Source organism: Buteo buteo, chromosome 7 (assembly GCF_964188355.1).
Source record: "Buteo buteo chromosome 7, bButBut1.hap1.1, whole genome shotgun sequence".
NCBI classification, from domain to species: Eukaryota; Metazoa; Chordata; class Aves; order Accipitriformes; family Accipitridae; genus Buteo; species Buteo buteo.
The window spans coordinates 2,468,972-2,490,498 of NC_134177.1; the positions used below are offsets into that span (position 1 = coordinate 2,468,972).

A 21,527-nucleotide genomic window follows, 5' to 3' on the forward strand; every position below is an offset into this window, starting at 1 on the left:
TTTATTTTATGAAGTCCCATCAAATACGTGGTAATGGAAATGCTGCTATGTAGATTATAAAAACTATTACTAGGAACTACGTTTCTGAGTGAAACAACAGTTTTAATCTGCCTTTGATCTTTCTGATTAGTTGTATTGGAAATACTGGTGTTAGTCAAAATTGTAACTACTGATGAGTATATTTTTCTTTGACGTAATGTGGCAGTGCAATGGGAATCACATGAGTAGAGCTGTCATGTTCTAAAACTGTTCACAGAACTTTAAACATACATATATGTAACTACCAAATTTCAACATCAACACGTTTGTGTGGAATTTGGGGTTCTGAGTGGACTCCATTGCCAACCTTGCTCTATAAAGTCAGTCCTTGTACTGAATGTCCTCCCCCCTGAAGACAGGAGGTCCTTCCTGCTGTCCTTTGGGATTTGCTTTGGAAGATCAGCTTGTGTTCCACGGGGCTTTGTTGGAGTACTGCTGTCGGGGACCTGCAGCATGCTTTGAAACGATGAGCAGCTTTGGCCAGCGCTTCCCATTCCTCTGGACTTTTCTCTATCTTAAAGCAGTCATCTTTCCTAGTGTAACTTGAATTTACTCTTGTATTGATGTTGTGCTATTTCTCTGCAGACTACCCAACATTGGGGCACTGGTAAATAGTGTTATGCCATGTGAAATTCACAGCAAATGCGGTCTAGATCTCTTTTTTTCCTGTGTGTTGGGAGAAAATATGACTGACCTGTGTTCATTGACAGGTAGTTTATAAATTTATATCTCATTTTTGACTAACAAAATGCAATTTTTGCTAGCTAGAAGTCATTAATCTTTTGTGAACTCTTTAAGGCAGTGCATTCTAACAGCTTAAGTGAAGTTGCTTTATCCTATAACAAAAATGTGGTGTACAAGTAAAGATTGTACTGTTATGTCAGCTGAGGACTACAAACCAAGAAAATATGTTAGGAAGGGATCTTTTGTCAAGATTTACAAAATCTTTTTTTTAGCATATTTTAAAATAAATAAAATGCGCATTACAAAAGAATTTAATAAACAACTTGGCTTAATTTTAGGTAGGCCTGTTCCCTTTCTGGTGAGAGCTTCCAAAATGTATCTGGACCTGATTCTCCTACTAAACCAGAGAAGAGAAAATTTAATATTTTTCAAGTAGATGGCTAAACTGAAGCAGTAAATAAAAAATACAAAATTTCCCACATTGAGCAAACTAGTCATGTCCCTTCCACAAGTTAGAGTAGTCAGATTCATGTAGGCAAATGTCATGTCCCTCTTCAGCGATGACTTCTGAAAGTGGCACTATGGGCTATGGCAGTCTGTGTCCTGTACTCATAACTCATCTCCCTTTGCTTTGGCTTGGCTGGAGACTCCCTAAGGCCGAGCTGTCCAGTCAAAGATAGACTTTTGCCAAGGAATCAATATCATTTTTGCTTTCCTTAAGGTTTGAATTAGGGAATGTTAAATAACTCTTGGTTTGTTTGGCTTTTTCCTCCTCTGAAAATGAGTTGAAAATGGCCAAATGGTATTATTTCCCACTGCTGCTTCTAATGCTCCATTCTGGCCCAGTGTTGTGCTATAGGCTACAACTTAAAAATAAATGATAGAACAAACAACTGATAGAACAAACAAACACACACAAAGTTGTTAATTCTATTCTTGCCCTGAATCTTTTGCTTTATTTGTCTGTGAAAAGTTCAAAGGGTTCTTTTGGAAAGCTGTCTGTTCCTCAAAAATGTGAATGTATTGAAAATGTACATGCTTTCTGTTGGTAACATTACTTTGTGTCTTATTTTCCAATGGGTGGGCAAACAGCAGCTGCTGGATAGGGCATTGGAAGAGCAAAGAGGAAATATGTCTGAAAAATGAGAAATGTAGGCGAATTTCAAGCAAGCCTTCAATTTAAATTATTATCTGTTTATTCTCCATTATTAATTTCAAGTCAGCTGTTTATTCTTCCTTAAGTCTCTGTCATCAAGAATTTTAATTATCTAATTGGAATATAAGGGTTGTCTTTTTCATGATTCCAGTCTACTGTTAAATTTACTTGTGAAAACCCTGTAAATCAAAACGAGGTAGTGGGATCAACATGAATAGAAAGAAGAAAAAGCATGTGTATCAGTGCTGTTATAGGGCTCAGCCACTCACTGAGGAGAGAAACAGCGACTTATCCCCATGGGGTCCTTGGTTATATCTGATTTACAGGATAAAGACAAAGTTACACGCCTTACACCTTTGATTGTCCTGCCTGCTAGACCCAATGAGCAGGTATTTGGTAAAATCGGAGTGTATCAACAGATTTCTAGCCGCAGACTGCAAAAGTGCATTAGATTGCAACTCTAATCTTAAGTCCAAGTCAATAGAGCCACTCACTCAGAGGGGTGATAGTTAGGGGTTGCGTTGTTACTCACCCCTAGCCTGATAGGGGCATTAGAAGTCTGAATGTTGCGATCAGGCAACAGGATAAAGTAAGATCTCGAGTATTCTGATGAAAGCTTTCCTGAAGACTGCGGTCAACTATCTGAATTATGGAGTATTCCCATGCTTCAGCTAAATTAAAAAGATCGAATTATCTGAATAATACAATGAAGTCTTGACCTAATTTCAGAACATATCTTACAGTAAGCTGATACGATCACAAGATTGGTGCATCTTATGAAACTGAAGCTTAGTAACCAAAGTTATCAAGTTTCTAGTACGTTGCAACTGTGAAGTACAATAGACTGTTAGAGATGATATCATCTCATCTGAGGAATGGTAATATCTTGATTGCCTGTGGTTAGTCAGCGTACCCTTATGTTACTTATAATAGGAAAGTGCCAGACAGGGATCAAGCTCTTAGTGTGCTGTCTGCAGTATTGATGAGTATTCAAAATAGAATTTTAGCCCCAAAGACTTGGTAGTTTGATTAGTAAGCAGGAAACAATAGGTGTGGGGAAAAAACAAAGTTGGAGAGACATGAAAAATAGACAACAGTAAAATAACTGTCTGCCAGCGCAATGAACCGCAGGCAGCTAGCGGTGTCATTGTAGGCATGGGGACATCAATGACTACTGAAGAGGCATTTGAAGGTGGCAGAGTTCTCCTTGCTTAGTACATCGTTAGCTTAATAGATGTTACACCTTTCAGTTCTGAAACCTCATTATGTTCCAGTTCCCTCCCCTCCAACTTCCCCATAGTGGTGTTAATATTCTGGGAGTTGTGATGTAGCTGTTGGGAAGAGAATTGCTGGAGGTTTTGAAGGCCACAATAGGTAGTGTTTTATTTTTGGAGTTGGCTTAACTGCGTAATTTTGGTAATATTCTCAGTGATGGAAATAATACAGTTTACATTCTAATTCTTGCCTTCAGGTTTCAAAATTGAGGTGAGTGTAGTACATAGTAGCTGCCGTTGCAGGCTTCTTGCAGATTCAAGAAGGCCATGCAATGCTGGTCTGTAATTATTTCATGTTTTTGTTGTGGTTTTGAGAGGTTTTATTCTTTTATGTTTTAAACAAAAAGCAAAGCTTAGTAGAAAATTCCATGGTAAAACTGAGAATCTTTTTTATCTTAAACAAAGGCATAGGTATGTAGAAATCACATTGGAATTGATCTTTATTACCATTTGAACTGGGACTAATATCAATTAGTTTGTGATCAGTATTATCAATAGATCAGAGCAGTTGTAATACATTTTGAGGTATAATAATCAAGTAGTTTTGTTGCTTTATGTATTTTTTTAGAACAATCCAGATTTTGTTGTTTCTCTTCTTGGTATGTTTTATTTTACAATACTTTCTGTAACAATTGCAGGTTCTGTGATGAAAATGCTTTTTTTAGAATACTAAGTGAAATTTTCAGAGTTTCTTCCCCCTGCTTCCTTGGAGTTTTTAGTTAGTCATTAGAGTTTGGGTTTGGGAAAGACACAAGAGGGTTATAGGTGGTAACTTCCAGTGAAGCAGATTTTGTGGCCGATAAGCCTGTCAGCTATGCATTTTTCATCAGTGTCCAGCAAATAAGCTGTTCAGTATTCATTTAGGAGAATAATAAAAAAAGATTGTGCTTTCCTCTATCTACTTTGTGTTTGTAAAATATAAAATATTAGAGTAAGAGGCGTCCAACTTGCATGAAAATTAAAAAATTGTCTTTGCATTTATAGAATGTGTATTGGAAAATAGTAATAAAATATACGGACTATTTATGTTGTGTCTTCAAATTATTTTGACAGTATGGCATGATATGTTTTTTCTTTTTTTTATGTGTGTGTTTCAGAAGTTTCTGAAGCCCTTTTATGACTTAATTTTCAGAGACTTGATCCTATAGTCAAGTTACAGCTATTTTCATTAAATATGTTAAGGTTTAGCTTTTTTTTAAGCTGGGAAAACAGGATGGTATTCTAAAAGGCTTTCTCTATGCTTCATAAACCTATTGTGGTAAAAAGTATAGGTGGAATGCCTCAAACTTTTTACATCTCAAAATTTGAACCTAAAATGTCTGGTTATCACTGAATTAAAGCAAAAAGTTTCCATTTTCCTTAATTGTGAACACAGAATAATGGTTTAATTTGTTACCAGTCAAGTAAAAGTAGACACAGAGCTTTTCATCCAAGTGTTATTTCCAAAGCGTCATTTTAGACCTCTGTTCACCATGTGAATCAAGGCTGTCTTGATAGTTCCAGTCTTTTGAATTAGGTATTTGTTTCTAAGGTCAAGCAGATGCTTTAATCTTGTCTTTAATCAGTTTTTTGGGGCCTTTTAAATGGTACTGCAACTTGCTGCAGTGTTGAAGAAAGAGAAATGTTGACTTTTTTTTTCTTTTTTTTTCTGTTGGTTCAGTTTTGGATCCATCCTAGCACTTCTTACTGGTTTGAGTGCCTTGTGTTGACAGTGATGGTGCTGTAATTGTCTGGGTTGGGTTTTTTGGTTTTTTTTGCAGTTTATGAGAACAGTTAGCATCCCATGGTATAAGTTGATTGCAAGCATCTGTTTAGGTAATTTCATTCAGCTGTCTAATATCTCTTTGTGGATATAAGCATACATAAATATTACAGCATCTTCAAGCTCGAACCATGACTGGGGCCTCAATCTTAGATGTTTTACAATCACAAAAAATAAAACAGTGGTCTTGTCAGAGAGACAGAAGAGTAGCACTTACCTGTAACTAATCTGAACTTCTCAGAGGCACCAGGGAAGTGAAAAATTCCACCTTGAAATCTCTCATTTATGTTCCTTAACTTTTTAACATAATATTGGAGGTGTTGTCAAATTTACAACAAATAATTACCTGGATAGTGATTCCATCTGGAAAATGAATTAGACCCTTTTTTGTTACTGCGTGATACATCCAGATCTTCCTGCAGATGCAGAGTCACTAATGCCTGCATGATGTAGAAACAAATAATTTGGTGTATTTATTGAGAGTCCTGAAAGTAAGCTGGACCCTTGTTTTTTAAAATAGATTCCAGCTGTATCAAGACTAGAATAACTGCATGTGTATGTATAAGTTAATTACAGTCTGGTGAATTTACTTGCTAATAGAATATGTTACCTTATTTGTTCATATAGAATTCAAGTTTTCCCTTTTTTTTTTTTTTTTAAGAATGTAAAAAAGATGTAAGAAGTCGTTCCTACAGGGTTATACAATCTAAAGGAACAGAAGTTTCATGTAGCCCATTTTTCTTCTGGTTGCTTTTTCTTCAACCTAAGCAGTGGTAGTTCTGGAATTTGGTTAGGAGAGGAAGGAATCCTTCTTGCCGCTATCTTTGCATGGCAAACTAACAACTGTTTTGCTTTTGCCTCACCTTGCAGTCGAGTAACTTTTAAACTCTTGTATGAGCAGAAGACAAGCTGGATATTGTCAACTCATTTGAACTTTTTGTTGTTGTTAACGGATTACTGGAATAATAATTCTCTCATCAACCTTAACTTTGATTTTATATGGATGTTTATATATAGTATCCATGCAGCTGGTTATTGCATACATTTGTGTAGGTGCATGTGGTTTTTATGCCCGTGAAGTCTAGAACTTGAAGACTGCTAGAACTGCCTTGAATGAGAAAGGATGGGGAATCAGAGGGGTGGCTTTTTTAGTTTATTTAATAGCCAGGACAGTGTACTAACTTCTGTTTCTTTGTTATTTTATTACCTAAGCATTATTAGAATGAAATTCTGGCTTTTTCTGCTCAGTCATGAGATGGCTACATGAATGTAGGGTTAGAAAAAAGTCCTGTTTTGAGGCAGTCTCTAAGAAAAGAAAGATGTGAAAGAAATTCACTTTATGTAAAACCAGATGTGTTCTTAAACTGACAGTCCTAATTTGGGGCGAAATCTTAGCAAAGAGAGGCAGTTCAGAGTCTTCACACAGATTAACAAGGGAAATGAATGATACAGCATGTTTCCCCCTGATAAAGATTGAGGCCAAAGATCCTCAGCTCCTTTGGACCAGTACTATCTAGGGCAATTAGTGACCTCTGTGTAAGCTGAAGGAATAAAGTGGGGAGAGAATCCCCTCCTGCCATCACTAATGGAGTGGAACAGTTTGCAATTCCAGTAGATCAGTGGGAGCTGTTCACACAGCTGTTCTCCCTTCCCAAATCCCAGCCAACACACTTCATTACACTTTGGCCACAGCTGCTCCCACGATACTGCCTCTGCATAAAAAAGCCTGTTGAAAAAATAGCGTGTGTAGTTTTCTGTGCCGAATGCAAAAATAATGTGTATCCAATAACGCTGCAGTTAGTTTATATACGTAAAAACATATCTGTAATGTGTGTCTGGCCTTCTCAAGCAGATCACACTTCTGCATGCAAGGAAATGCCCCTCAAGTGAGCCATTTGATGAAGGAAGCAAGTTATAGTTACGTAGAGGTTAGTGTAACTAGCTTTGTTAGGCATTTTGTAAAAGCACATCAACAAAACCAAATGGTTTATCTCCATGCTTGAATAGCAGCTGTTTAATCTATGATTTCTATTTCTGGTTTTCAGATAGTATTTAGTAAAGTCTGTTTTCTGGTTTTAGTTTTCCGTGAAGGCTTTTGTCAAAGTGCTCCCGCAGCTGGTAGGGTCCTAGTCAGCTTCTCTTCTATCACCCGTTCCTCAGGCAAGGAGTTCTGCCCGAACTCCACGAGAAGCGAGTCTCTGAGCAAAGGACTGCTGACCCAGAAGCTCCAGTTAAGGAAACTTTATGTATTTCTGGAGCCAGTTCTTTTTCACCCAGTTGTTGATCTCCTGTAGGTTTTCCAACACCTTTGTGGTGACGTGGGCATGCTGAACCAGACATCCGCTGTCGTCATCAGCACTGGATCTAGAGTCTTTCAGCTACTGTAAGGAGACTCTTTGTAGGATAGTCAAGGCGTTGGGGCAAAGAAGGCACTTCTGTCTTCTTTGGAAGCGAGAAGACGTAGACCAGAAGGTTGTAGTCTGGAGAATGCGATTTCTAACAGACAAGCTGCTTGAGAATAAACAAAACTTGCTTCTTCTAGTGTCTTCTCTATGTGTTCTTGTGTCCGGCTGCATTTATGTACTGTTCATGCCAAGTCAGTAACTACTTTTTTTTTTTTTAATTAGAGCTTACTGGAATTTTGGGTATTATTTCCTCAAATGTTTGATTATGTAATTAATGTAGTTTATAGGCAGAGAATTGTTTATTGCTGAACCAAGTTGATGCCTGTATCTGGTGAATCCATTTTCTCAGTTCTGCGAACAGGGTTCTTGATTATTCCAGTTATTGTTTATATTTCATCTTGTTTTCTCTGGCACTATGGATGATACTGTTAGTATCTTTAATATCCCTCTGTTTTGTCACTTACCAACTGTCTAAACTGCTGGCTTGAAACTTCTTTTTCCTCTTAGCACCAGTCTCATTTCAGACTTAAAAGCTGACTCTGCTTCTGCCTGCTTTCATCTTCACGCACCTTATATTTAACAATAAACAAAGAAACCATGTTATCATACATATTATCTATATTTAATTTCCTCAAATGCATGCATTTTTAAATTGCAAACTAATAGTGACCTGAAATGTTTTATAGAGGTAGCCATATTTGCATTAAAAATATATATACAGTATTAATAATTTCTACACTCTGAACAATTGATGCTTGAAATTACTTTCCCCAAGAGCTTGTACCATGACTTTATTTTTTTTTTTTTTAGTAGTGAAGTTGAGTTAAACAAGAAACTTGCTCTTAATACGCTTTGAAAGAGAACATGCCATTCTGCTGCAATTAGTTGTGTGTTTGCACTATGTCTTTATTACCAATATGAATATCCAGGTTTGATGCAATGCAGTTGTGTTTCGTTGTTGTTTCCCAGACTTTTGATTTATTGCTGAAGTGTTAGAGGCATGAATTTGTTGGGTTTTGTTTGTGGCTATTGAGCTCATAATAATCTAATAAGAATTGTATCAGCTGAGAGATACTTAGAAGAATGCCAGGGAAGAACTCGACATCTCAGAAACTTTCATTTGAGTGGTGGTTGCTGTTTGCCAACAAAATAGCTTATATTTTAAAAATTTACCTTCACTGAAGGAGCGCTTGTTTTCCTCCATTTGAGCTGTCTTGGTTTTGTGCTCTAATTCCTCTTTCCATTTAAAAAAGTCTACCTCAGTGACTGTTTTCAAATTGTAGTGTTTTGAAAAGATTAGCTTGTACCTATAAGATACAGTTCAATGCTTTAGTGCAATATAATTGGGGAAATACTAAACGACACTGACCTCATTTCCTTTAGAACAATGAAAATTAATAGTTTCACATTTTATTAGGCTGATATTCCAGATGTAGTGTACATTTAATTAAGTGTAGTTTCCTTTTGGTTATGGTATGTGTATCTGCTTTTTGTCGCAAATTCTTTCTAGTTTTACAGTTTTCCACATGTTTTCTTTCACCATTTATGATTTTTTCAAAGCAGAGCTATAAGGATTTAAATCACTTTAGCATGCAGCAAAACAGTTCCCATTCAAACAATAAACGCCATTTTAAAAAGCCTTTAGATCTTCTGTCACTTCATAAATATAAATGTATAAAAACATTATGCAGTTGTAGTGCCCACCTGCTAATTAAATGCAGATTTCCTCAAACTTGTTTTAAAATCTGCTTATTTGTTTCAACTCTGTCTCTGTTCAGAATACATATGGCCCTTGTGAAACTAATTATGCTTATGGAGCAGCTGTTAAATTTAGTGCAACTAATTTTATCCAATATTTTACATTTTAATTGATTACCTGTGAAGAAATTAGCAAATTAACACTTATTGTGCAGCAACTGAATGGGCTTTTATGGATACTTTCAATTTTTACAAGTGGACTAAGTGTTGATGGAATAAAGACATTTCTTAGGATTTTAGATAGGAAAGTTATTGGTGAGCCTTGATTATCTGGTGTGAGAATTTAGGGATACTGAGTGATGCCAAGCATCTGTGTGTTCTGTAACTTAGACATGAAAAGCAGATTGGAAAGTAATAGCTTTTCACAGAATTTTGGTAACATATGGGCTTATCTGGATCTAAGAACTCTTTGAAGATCTTTGAACTTGACTAAATGACTTAACCTTTGGCATGGTGGGTGGGTGTTTTGTGTGTGTTGGTTTGGGGGGAAGGGGGTGTGCATGCTGGCAGTCTACTCTCCAGCTCAATGATTTTTTTTTTTCTTTCCCCCTCCAGTAGTTCTATAATTTGAACACTTTGGGACTTGCTTTAATATCAATAATCGGGATTGTTTTTATTCTTCAACAGTAGTAAAATAGAAAACCTTTATTCTCTGCTTGATCTGTGGACTTTTTGTTTTTGTTTACTGATGAATTCTTGGCACAGATGACTTCTCATAGCTCCATTTCATAAAGTTATGTCTTTATTTCCTGTTTGGTATATAGCACAAGATATTTCAATGGTAATTCATAGTGACACACAGGTGAATTTGTTTGTGTGACAAATGGAAATGTACCGCAGCTTGTTACACACTGAGTAGCAAATTTAGTATACTTGAATTTTCACTTTATGAAATTATCTTCCACTGTCAAGAGCCTATTTTGGATTTAATATAGGCCTTATGGAAGTTTGCATGAAGTGTTCTTAAAACAGGTATTTTAGGATTTGGGGATTATAAGCAAACTAAAAAGACAGCTGTCTTATTAAAATGGTAACACACTGTAAAATGAAGTTCTGTGGCATTACGTGCAGCTTTTCAGCGAGCTTAAGCCTGGCACTGTGAAGGTGCTGATAATGGCCCTCTGGTTTGAGGTTAGTCCTTGCTCGTCTGCCGATACCGAGAGGCTCTGCCCCGTGAACCCTGCCTGCGCTGCGGGGGGACGACACTACTAAGTACGCAGAGGATTTTAGGCAATATGAAGGGTCACTTTTCTTGTTGGTTTTGATCTTAATTTTTTAATTACCTGCAGCCTTGTTGTACTAGAGGGAGGTCAGTAGCCTTACCCGAAGTTGTCAAAGCATGACCTAAATTTCTGAGGTTTCATTGTTCAAATTCTGCAGTTGGCACAGAAAAGTGGATGTTAGAGATTGAATGTTACCTCTTTCTTTAACAGGAAGAGAGAGGGGGGGAAGAAACAGCATAGAAATTAAGTAGAGAAAGCTATTTGGATTGCAAAATTAAAGACTTAAAGCTTACAACATTCCAGACTTGCTTTTAAATATTGTCTTAATTCTATCCTGATGTCTGCAGGGTGGTATCTGTTTGTACAGTCACTTAACTATTACGCAGTGGTTTCAGGGAAGACCAAGCTAAATGGGGAATCCTGGCTTCATTGAATAGTCAGTCCTCTTGTCACCTGGTTTGTTGAAGCTTGTGTTTGGTGTTGCAGAATTAGTCTTGAATTGTATTAACAGGTGGGTTTAATTAGCCTGGGATGTAAGAGAGATTGGAGCTTCCCTCAGAGCTGGAGGAAATTACGCAGGTTTTAAATATTGGTGGGGGCCTTGGAACAGTTGTGTGTAAGAGGGAAGATTTAGGTGGCAGTTTGTTTTGGGAGTACTTACCAATAAATCCCAGGAAAAGTGTAACATCTGCCTGTAAACAAACATAGCACATGCTTTTGCATACTTTGTGGGAGAGTTTTAGTTTAATCAGAATGTATTAAAATGTTATTTTTTTCCAAAATTCAGGGATTCATCCTTTTGTGTGTATATGTTAGATGTAATGGTAACAAGGGATGGTCCTTGCTTTTAGGACTTAGGTGAAAAAGAAGGGTTTCAACTCTATCCTTTAAACCATTTCTACCCAAGCAATACTGTTCTCTGCAGGAATTTTATCCAAGTAGAGACCAGGCTTGGATAAATAGACCAGGCTTTTGATAGTCATATGACTAAAAGCATAGAAGTAGTTTGGCTGGACCTAATCTATGATTATTTTACACTTAAACAGTTCTGGATTATGTAAGCAGTGAGGTTAATGTGCTGCCACGGGCCAGATTAAGAACTTTTCCATGGCTGGTGTATATACAGTATGAGCTTGCAAATTGGCCTTGCCTATTGGCAGTATCAGTGCACAGAAAAAAATGGTGGCCTTTGCTCCGCAGGGAATATATGGGAACTGAAACTGCTTTTCTTTCTTTGTGTTTTTTAAATGTTTTTGTTTAATTTCTTTGCTTTCTGCATACATAGTTTTGGCTTCTCGCTATATGGGGTTGCATAACTTTTGCTTCCTTCTTGCTATGCATCTAATCTCTTTAGCTTTATTTATTTAAGTTTTCTTAACTTTGTTGAATCAATAATCTCATTTTTGTTCTTCTGTTTAAAATGCTTGATCCTCCCCCCCCCCCCCCCCCGAAGATTATATCTTATGCCTTTTTTTAAAAGATAAAGTGGGTTTCTTCTTTGCTTATTCTTTTTGTCAGTCCTTTCCTTAAGCTTTTCAGTTTGGGGAGAAAGACGCCTTAGCTCATATTTTGTTTTTTGACGAATGCAAGGAAAACCTGTTTGTGGGCAAAACCCATTGCCTTTTTATTTCCTAGATGTTTTGCAGTTCCCCTTTGTCCCCGTGAGACTGGCACTGCAGAGTCCCTATACATTTCAGTGCTTGTCCATTTTCATGGCCTAAAGAGGTGCAGTTTCATGGATTCTGGAAATGATGCAGCGTTCACTCAGTATATCGATATAAATATGGCTTTTGCTTCAATCATAGCAAATCATCATTTCCTATGGCACTTCATAGAAACTGAGAGCTCTCTTAAGAGTGCACACGCTAGCAGAGATCAAGATGACTGTGGTCTTACCTGCTTAAGCTCAGCAGTTCTCACATGGTTTATTGCTGGCTTCCTGTTAATTCTGCTTCAGTTTTAGAAGTAATGCTGGCAGAACTTATGTTATCCTGTAAGATGAAATTGTTCTAGAGAATTATACTGCAAAGATTTTTATTTTTGCCATCTTATGTCTGTTGTCTTTTATTCTCTGTGCTTCCTTTGTTTCATCAGAATGTGGTAAAACTACATGATGCATCTTAACTCATAATATGCTAAGCTGCTACTTAGATAGTTACGCAAATATATTTTAAAATTTTCATGCCTGTTTACTTGTGTGAGAAGTCCCTAAGGTTTTTTTTTCTTTTCAGACTAGCAGAAGTCTTAAACAAGAGTTGAGACTCAGCTTAAATTTGTTAATTTGTTAAATTTCTTAACAAAACTATGTGTTGTGGTTTTTCTAATAGCCCTCTGTTACTGTGACTGTGGATGCATTGCGAAGGAGAAAGATTAATACAAGATAAGCTTTTTCAAAAGTAATCATTGCTGTACAACATTAGAAACACAGTAGTTACCCTAATTTAAAAATGATTAACAGAATCTAAGTTTCACTAGCATTCAGGAATTGAAGGGAGCAATAATGTTAGACTGTTCCTTTTTTCTTTGCCTCAGGTTTCCTTATTTGCTTTACCCCTGTTCACAGCTGGGTTTAGTACATCTTTCTGTATTTTTGGAGTTAAGTTGCTTTATCTGTGCTTTATAAATGCTGTTTGTAATCAGTGTAAGTAAATATAATGAACTTAGAAGGTAGAGTTGGTTTTATTTGGGAAGGCTGTAGGTCTGGAGCATGAAGGGAAAATAATGAAAAATTAAATATTTGCAAAGAACTTTGTACAATGATGGAAGACCCAGGAAGACTCATCTTTGGAGGAGGTCAGGCTGTGTCTCGGTGTGGATCCATCCCAGGTCAGCATGGCTGGTGTTTATGTGGCGCTACATCAGCGGCTGTGTTAGGGTGTGCCTGCCTGCATCCCTCTGCGCTCCCGTCTTGGCTGCTCTGTCCTGTACCGAGCAAAGAAACCCTACGTACATCTTAGCTACCGGAGGGCAAATGTCTAGGAGAGGGAGCGAGTTGATTCAGGTGCCGCAGAATACGCTAGGTCTACTTTGCAACTTTTTTTCTGCACTGTTCCCTCTATAGAACCCCTAAAATAAGGCATCACAGGCAGTTTGGGTTAGGCTGGGGGTCGGCAGCCCACGGAGGCAGCCAGACTTCACACCTGAACTGCCCCGAGACCCTTCTGCCTGTGCTAACTTGTTATCTGAGCTAACAAGTCTGACCAAACTGAAGTTGTCTCTGCATGAAGCCAATTCTGGATTGTCTGCATCTGTGCTCTGGGCTGATCTACAGCCCAGATCAACTGTTCTGATAATTGAAGGATTGACTGAACTGATGTGTCCTGCAGAGATGGCTTCTGTGGACTAGAACTTAACATTTTTGTTAAGATCTTCACTGTAATATCCCGTTGATAGTCATCTGCCTGCCTCACCTGCGTGACTGGGACAGGGAACACAAGCTGTATCAGCTCTTTTCTATAATTGTAAAACCCAAAGGAGAAACAATGATTAGGGATCACTCGAGGCTAACGAATTTTATGGGTGCAAAAGATTGCAAATGACAGAACAGGGACAGCTTCTGTAAAGAAAATGTTAATCAGTTTGTCAATGCTGTTATAAGGACATTATTACAAATTTGATGCAGCAAGTCTACTTTTAATTTTAAAAGCTGCTTTTCTGTATATAAATTATACTTGCCATTTGTTCTACTTAGACACGTGAACGAACAGAAATCTAGGAATTGAGCATCCAGCTAATCTGAACTGAATTTGCACTTGTGAAAGGTAGATGTGAAATCAAGTTCAAATTTGAGCTGAGAAAGTAAACTCTCTAGCAATAAATATTTTAGATTCCTCAGTTATTTCTGTTTGAAGGACTACACCCTTAAGTAAGGAGAGGCCTTGCATCAAATGAAGGTGATTTGGGTTGCTACAGGGCTGTTTGTTTGTTTGTGGTTTTTTATTGTTTCTGACTTTGCATCTTACCTGCAGAGTTCTCGGAAATCATGGTTACCTTTAAATAGTGAATGTCCATAGGGCAGTGGTCTGTAAATCTGTGCCTGCCTCATTGTGATACTTGTAAAGCCAGTGTCTTTGTGCCAACCAAATAATAGACCCAATGTCCAGAGTACTCTTTTGGGTCAAAACTTCCTCTACCTGAGGACTAAAGAATAAATGGATGCTTTTTAATTTGTGATGACATAATAAAAATCCACTTTGAGACAGAAAATGTTCTATAGTTCATAATGTGCCACTTACGAGGTAATTTGATCTATTGTATTAGTGCTAATAGTGTGACAGATAGTAGGAGATATTGTGTTGCAAGAGATGCCATCTGCTGAATGAAATGTAAAACTGAGGTTCTGACCTCTAGTGCTAGTCTGAAAGGCTCAATGGCAAGAATAGGTATGTTAACCCCAGTATGCTGGACAAATTCCAGACTCAATAACAACATTCTTCCGAAATGTAATTTATAGCTTCATCTGGATGTAGTATTTTCTTTTGCTTATTCTATTGTTGAGTTTTATTAAACAGTTGTTGCCTTTTAAATTGAGTGATCTTTTGTATGTGATTTTGCTTTTAAAAGCCTTTGGAGTTTTGCACTCCAAGAGGTGCTAAATAAATCTTTTTATACTGTTTTAAAAAATGCCATTCCCCCCCCAGCCCTCTCAGTACTTAATGAAAGTTTTCAATGAGGTGCCATCAGAACTTTTATGAAGATGTACGTTGTAATAGAAACTGAGCAAACTTGAACTGCTGTTTTCTTAAATATTCATTGTCTATAGCTACTCATCTACCATAGAAAAGAGGTATTGATTCATGATAAATTATAAATTAAAATTTAGAAAATAATGTAAAAGAAATTCAGGAATAATGAAAAGGATTTTTTGGATATGTATAGAAACGGTCATATTGTACTACTTCTTGATCTTTTTTCATGCATTTATTACAGAGGAATGATGACATGATTGAGAACAGAGTATCCTCTAGCCTTGTAGGAACTTGTAACCAAGAACCAAATATGTGCACAAACCCTTGCACCTGTATGCAGTTTCCTGCATTATTGGGCTGGTAGGGTTGGCCTACTTATAGGTTTTCTGCAAAGTGTGTTTCAAATCTGAATTTGATATTGAGAAGCTGTGTGCAAGTGTCAGCTCTGCAGGCTAAAGATGGGGGTTTCGACAGGTCACTTCTGTTTTTTTCTGGGTTTTATTGGAACATCATTAGTAGTAGTAATGTATTTAATATGTAAATACAAGCTAAATTGATCAGAACATAAGAATTTAAAGTTTAATGCTCAAGAAAAAAAAAATTCCTTCCTTTCCTTCTTCAGTAGCTCCAAAGGTTACTTTGGTAATACCAGATTACTTTGTTAGTGGGTGAATACTATGTAGTATGGTTTAATTTGTTCTGCATTCTTCCTTCAGAGTAGAAGCAATGCTTTCTTTTTCACTTTTCTTTCGGTAAATTGGCAGATTTTTGTTTAAAAGTATTAAATTCCTAAATGATTTGAAAATGTGTTTAAAATAGTTGGACTGTATAACATCTAACATACAGTGACTGAAAAATGTATGACTGCTACATTTTAATACTATGGATTTTGTGTAGATCACGATCAAGACCTCGTCAACGTTCTTATAGTCGAAGTAGTGAAAGATCCAGTCATAGGAGAACTCATAGCGGGTCTCGTGAAAGAGAGCGACGTAAAGGCAGAGAGAAAGAAAAAATAAAAGAGAAGGGCAAAGGAAAAGAAAAGGAGATATATGGCGCGAAGCATGGGTAAGTGAAATGACAAAAAATATAACTGTAATAAAAACAGGGAACAATTTAGTGTTGTTTTGCTTTTTTGTAATCACTTTGCTTTATAGTACATGATATTTTATATAAACTAAGTGGAAATTAATTAAAATCTTTGAATAGTTTCTTAGTATTTTAAAATTCTGGAATGTGACAACATTTCAAACTAAATGATGGTTTAATTTACAATTCTTTTTTCCCCTTGATTTGCAAATGTGCTAAATAGCTTTCTTCGGTTGGTTAATATAAATGTTTTTCCAATACATAATAACCACAATTTAAAGAAAAAATGAGGAGTATTGGAAAGTACAATGACTATTTCCTACAAAAAGATGGTTTTCACTGTTACCCCCTGCCTGTCTTCTACCTTATCAGAAGTTCCTACTGGGCTTCAGTTGTGGCTCAAAGTACAGTGTCAGCAGAAGCACTTGCTATGGGTGAATGATGGACTGCCTTTCAAAACCTGCTGTCAACGTAATTTCTGCTTGAAATGACTTGGATTGCCTTTCTGAAATCTGTAAAAACAAGATCAACAGTTTGTGTAATTACCTTTGCTTTATACATCTTGATCTCCTGCAACCTTCACTGTGATATTTATCTTTTCCCTGTTTGTGATTGGTTTCAAAAAAGAAGATACTGGTGTGTCACTTAGTGAACTTCCCTTTGGGGGATTCCCACTGAAATGCTAAATGGGAATTTCTAGAGTAGCATCCTCCACCCACGTTCATGGAGGTATCTCACAATTACTTCCCTGGTTTTATGGCGTGATGATATTAGTTATTGGGTCTGTCAGACTTACTTGTCTCACCTACTTGTCCATGGTTATAGCGTTGGTTATGTAAATATTCAGGATTAGCTATTTGCATGTTTTTTTCTTATTTGCAGTACATTACTTAGACTGCTGGGAGCTTTGAGTGGCATCTTCAGCTCATTTTAAAGGACACTTTCCTCATTTTACTAAACTATGTGGAATATTTGTGTCTTCTTCTTGTGGACATTTTCAGCAATCAGTAGTGTTGAATGTAAATGGAGGTCTGAGATGTTTGCAGTAGGTTTGATGAGTCACAAACAAGGTGCCTTTTACCCATTTACCTGAAGTTCAAATATATTTTGGTACTTCTAGAAGACTTGAGGAGAAGCCTGGATGTTCCAGCCAAAATTGTTGTTTTGGGTTTTTTTTTGTTTTTTTATTGAAGTAGAGAAGTAGGGAAAGGATCCATGCTGAGCACGTAACATTTGGTGTGTAAGAGTTTTTCTGGACTTTGTGTAGCAGTACATCTTAAATCATGTTGGAGTATATAGCAGTGCTCTATTAGCATACTGCCTGACTTTATGTCCTTTAATAAGAAGGATCAATATGAGAGAACACAGAAGTGCCCAGGTTTTTTTTGGAAGCAAGCAATTTATATTTTGATAACTTACAAATTTGCTTATGCTAAATTTGAAAACAAAATGCCCTGTTTGGGTCATTTCCAACGTAGTTAGGACAAAGAGTACAAACTGACAATAGAAACATTTTACAACATCAGTCCAATTTTCCTCTGAGCTCAGGTACTGACTGGTAGGCTTTTTACAGGGATTTCTTACTTGGAGCATTATTAGACTACAAAATGAAATGTACCTAGGATGATGTTGATATAATCTGTGCTTCATAAACTTTTCTGAGGGGGGACGACATGTTTTTCAGTTTAATCAAATAGTGATCAAAGTACATCTGTACAGAGAATATGGATCTGAGAAGGTTTTTCCCTTTACAGTTATTTGTCATTCCGAAGATTGTGACTGTATCAGCATTACATTATTGTTTGTTAAAGGCTTTGCAAAGCAACATATTTGAATACACAGAGAAGACAGAGCTCTTTGATACATTTGCTATTTGCAATTACTGCACAATTATTTGTCTACAGCATATTCTGTTATAGACCTCAGTAAGAGTGACTTAGGAACCTGCGGTTTTCCTTAAATGCATGTGTAGTTTCTCTTTGCCTTGTGTGTGCCCCAGGAAAGTGAGGTCAAGTAAAATGTTCTACAGTTGTGTTTTTGTATGAGGCTCCCTCAAGCCTCCCAAGGTCTCAGCTCTCTTCCCCTGTATCATTTATTTATGTATTTATTTTGTTTGGGGGCGAAAAGTATGGGAAAGAAAAGATCTTCTTGGCCAAGGAAGCTTACCTTAGTTTATAGATGTATAGGAAGGAAGATGGTACAACACAAACTGAGCGAACCTTTTGCCTGGGTAAGTCTATTGGCTTCTGGCATTTTTTTCTTTATTTTCTGCAGCAGCAGGGAGATTTGATGGTTCGTTTGTTCTGTCTTGATGCTTATTTCTGAGGAAGGCACCAAGATAGAATTTTTTATTTTCCAGTAACTATAAAGCCTTTTGTAGTTGGCTGTGGTCAGCAGAAGGTAGCAAGTTGGTTTTGCTGATATTTTTTGAGGGTGTACGTTATAATTTAGGATTTTTGTCTTGTAGTGGTGTCAGATGTCCTTCTGTGGGTATGGTTAGAATTATAACTCTTATTATAGCTTGCCTCCGCAGACAATTGTCTTAGCAGATTCTGCGACTGATGCCGGTCCGCTGCAGCACAACAGTTCACTGCCTTGGCTGGAACTTCGCTGCTCACCCAATTGACTTAATGCTGGAGCAGACCAGGAAGCACTAAAACGATTTGCTCCGTCAGCTGTCTTCATCGGAGAGGCAGTAAACAGACATAGGTGATGCCTCCTCAAAATACGTGGTTTTTTTCTTGTTTTAAGTTGGATCCAGTTTGGACAGGAAAAAAAAAAGTATTTTATTTTTCCTCCTGGCATATTTTGCTATAACTAACACAGTGATGGTGCTGGTTTTTCAGCTTGCTGTTCACATTTTTTTTTCCTCTGAAGTATGAGGAAGAAAGTCTAAATGGATACAAGACGTGACTGTCAGGTGTACATTTGGATGTGAAATACTGAGAGGAATCTGTTGTAGATGACTCTCCAAGTGAATGAATTTCTAAATCTAGTGTCTAGATCAGCACTGAAAGTAACATCATTCTACAGAGCCTTTCTAGAAACTCCAACAGGAGGGGATCCGTAGAGGAAAAAGTAGTCCTCTGACCGGTTATTTGGAATAGGTCCTTACAGGTACTTCAAGACATATCAAGGGCCAGATCTAGTTTTGAGTTTAAATTCATATGTGTTTGGAATGTATTTATTGAAAATAGCTATTTTAAAGCTATGATGAAGATCATCCTAAAGCCAGATTGTGAGAAGATGGAATATAAATTATCAAGTGCTGGTTGACTTTATAGTTTAACTTTGCATAAAAGAAGGTATTTCAGTTTGTTAGCACTGCAGGTCATCTGATATAAGTAGTCATATATTTGGGACTTGACTATTCCTCTAAAGTGGAGAATCAAAATGCAATTTTTGCACTAATTAAGGAGCAAATGGTTTTACTTGTTTGTGGCTCATATAAACTCTAATGATAATTTTCTTTTCTGCGCTTGGCTTGTGTATGTTTGTAGAAGTGAGGGAGGAAGGCTTATGTTTGGTTTTTAAATCAGGGCAACTTTAGGTCCTTTCAAAGTAGATCTTGGCTTCAAAGTAAACATCTTGAGAGATTTCAAGGGTAAAAAATTCTGCGGTAGTAGTCCAGTCATCGTCGTTTGGCATTCTCCATTTCAGTAAAGATTCTTTAAGGTTGAGCACTGAACTTCTTGAATGTTGGAGAAGTGTCAGCTGTTTCATGGAGACAGGCTGTATTACAGTCACAGCAGAACCGCTGAACTCTTCTGTTCTTACAATCTGAAATGTTTTAAGGGATGTACTATTTGTTCAGCCATCATGGAGGGAGATTGTGGTAACAGCTGCTTTGAATTTGGGTTGGGAAGCTCGTTTATAGCATGTGACAGTACTTGGTGAGAAAACCTGGCGTTAAGAGTAGTCTGTCAAGCTTTGAAATAGTTTTGTACTTGCTTAAAAGGTAAAGCAATGCAAACTCTGAAAGTGTCCCAGCAGCACACCCTAAATACTCATAAACAAAAAAATGATCCATCTTTCAGATTATCAGGATTATTTCATTTCCAGTGAAAATGCTTTGCAAAATAAAGCTGATGACAAGCAAGTAGCACAAAATATTCTTAACTAGTTCGTGTTCAACTACTGCAGCGCTACTTATTTTCCTTCCATTTTGCAAGTAATCTGAACTAACCAGTTTGCTTTTGCTGCTTTGGTCTCCTAATCTCATAGTAGTTCGAACTCTGTTCCCCCCCCCCCCCCCCTTTTTTTTTTGTTTTGTATTTCTGTTGCAGTGCATGGAAGAAAGAGCTTTATTGCCTGGAAGGATATATATATATAAAAAAAAAAATCAATAAATGGTATGGCTTTTTCTGAATAACTATTGCCGGCATTTCCAAAGTAAAAGCACTTGCTTGGCCTTACAGCCCTTTCTATTCATCCAGTCTCCCAGGCCAAGTTTCAAATCATATTTCTCTGTTTGTAATAACAATTTTGTTTTCTAGTTATGACCCATGACTGCAGTAGTGATGTTGTGCGCATTATTGCTTTGGACCGTTACTCTATACTAGAACTTTACCAGTGCTCATACTTTGTAGTTAGCACACACATGGTTGGCTTTCCTGCTCTCATGAAAGTTTAACTGACAAGTGCTGTATCGAGGTGTTACCACACCTTTGTAACTTTTAGAGAACATGTTATATCTACTGATATATTATGAAGTGTTATAAATAAAATGGAATTGATAAAATAAGGACCAATATACATTTTGTGATGCATTATCATTTTCTGTTAACTCTGCAGAACTTTGTAATATGTAGTCGACATCTGGTGTCTAGTTCTGAGCAATAAGTTTTAGTCTACTGAGTTTCTTTTATGAAATTTTTGTTTATTTGAAAAAAGCAAAACTTTAGTGTTCTTTGTTCCGCCAAAGTAGTTTATCAGGTCCTACGTTTGGCTGTCCCATTTCCTGTTTTTCTTCTCTTGGTTTCATTTTTTTCCCTTGCAAAAATGAATCTTATGCGAGAGTATGCACTCTGGGCTAAACCAAAAAAATGGGTAGCATTGATCAGAAAAGGTCACTGAATAAAAAGGGAAGAGCCTTGTCTCTGCCTCAAAGGAATGGGACAGATTGAGTTTAATTTCCAATGGCTTATCAAGAAGGGAGTTGCAGTTCTCACAGTAGGCCCTCACTGTGTGGTTTGGATTGATTATGGGAAAATTAGTGATAGTCCGCCTGGAAGTATAATGCTGTACTTTGTCCCATCAATCTGACTTAAAAAAAAAAAAAAAAATCTTTTTGGTTGTTTGGTAAGGCTAAATTGCACTAATTTCTAGAGAGAAACACATGCTTAAAAATAAGGTTTGAACTACTGATAGTGGGGTTTTTATTACAGAATCCTTTCCTTCTATTGAAAAAGATTCGGTTCCAGCAAAATAGGAAAACAAGGTGCTAGAT

The 21,527-nt window shown here is 37.0% G+C and overlaps 1 protein-coding gene across 2 annotated transcripts in view; it reads left to right on the top strand.

Moving 5' to 3' along the window:
• RSRC1 (arginine and serine rich coiled-coil 1) overlaps positions 1-21,527 on the top strand; it is a 177,640-nt gene that overhangs the window by 18,573 nt on the left and 137,540 nt on the right. The window contains exon 4 of one of the 2 annotated variants that reach the window (XM_075031280.1): positions 15,887-16,057. The exons of the other annotated variant lie outside the window; for it this stretch is intronic. Coding sequence (XP_074887381.1) covers positions 15,887-16,057 — 171 coding nt within the window. The remainder of the gene's footprint in view (positions 1-15,886; positions 16,058-21,527) is intronic. 2 annotated transcript variants of the gene reach the window in all.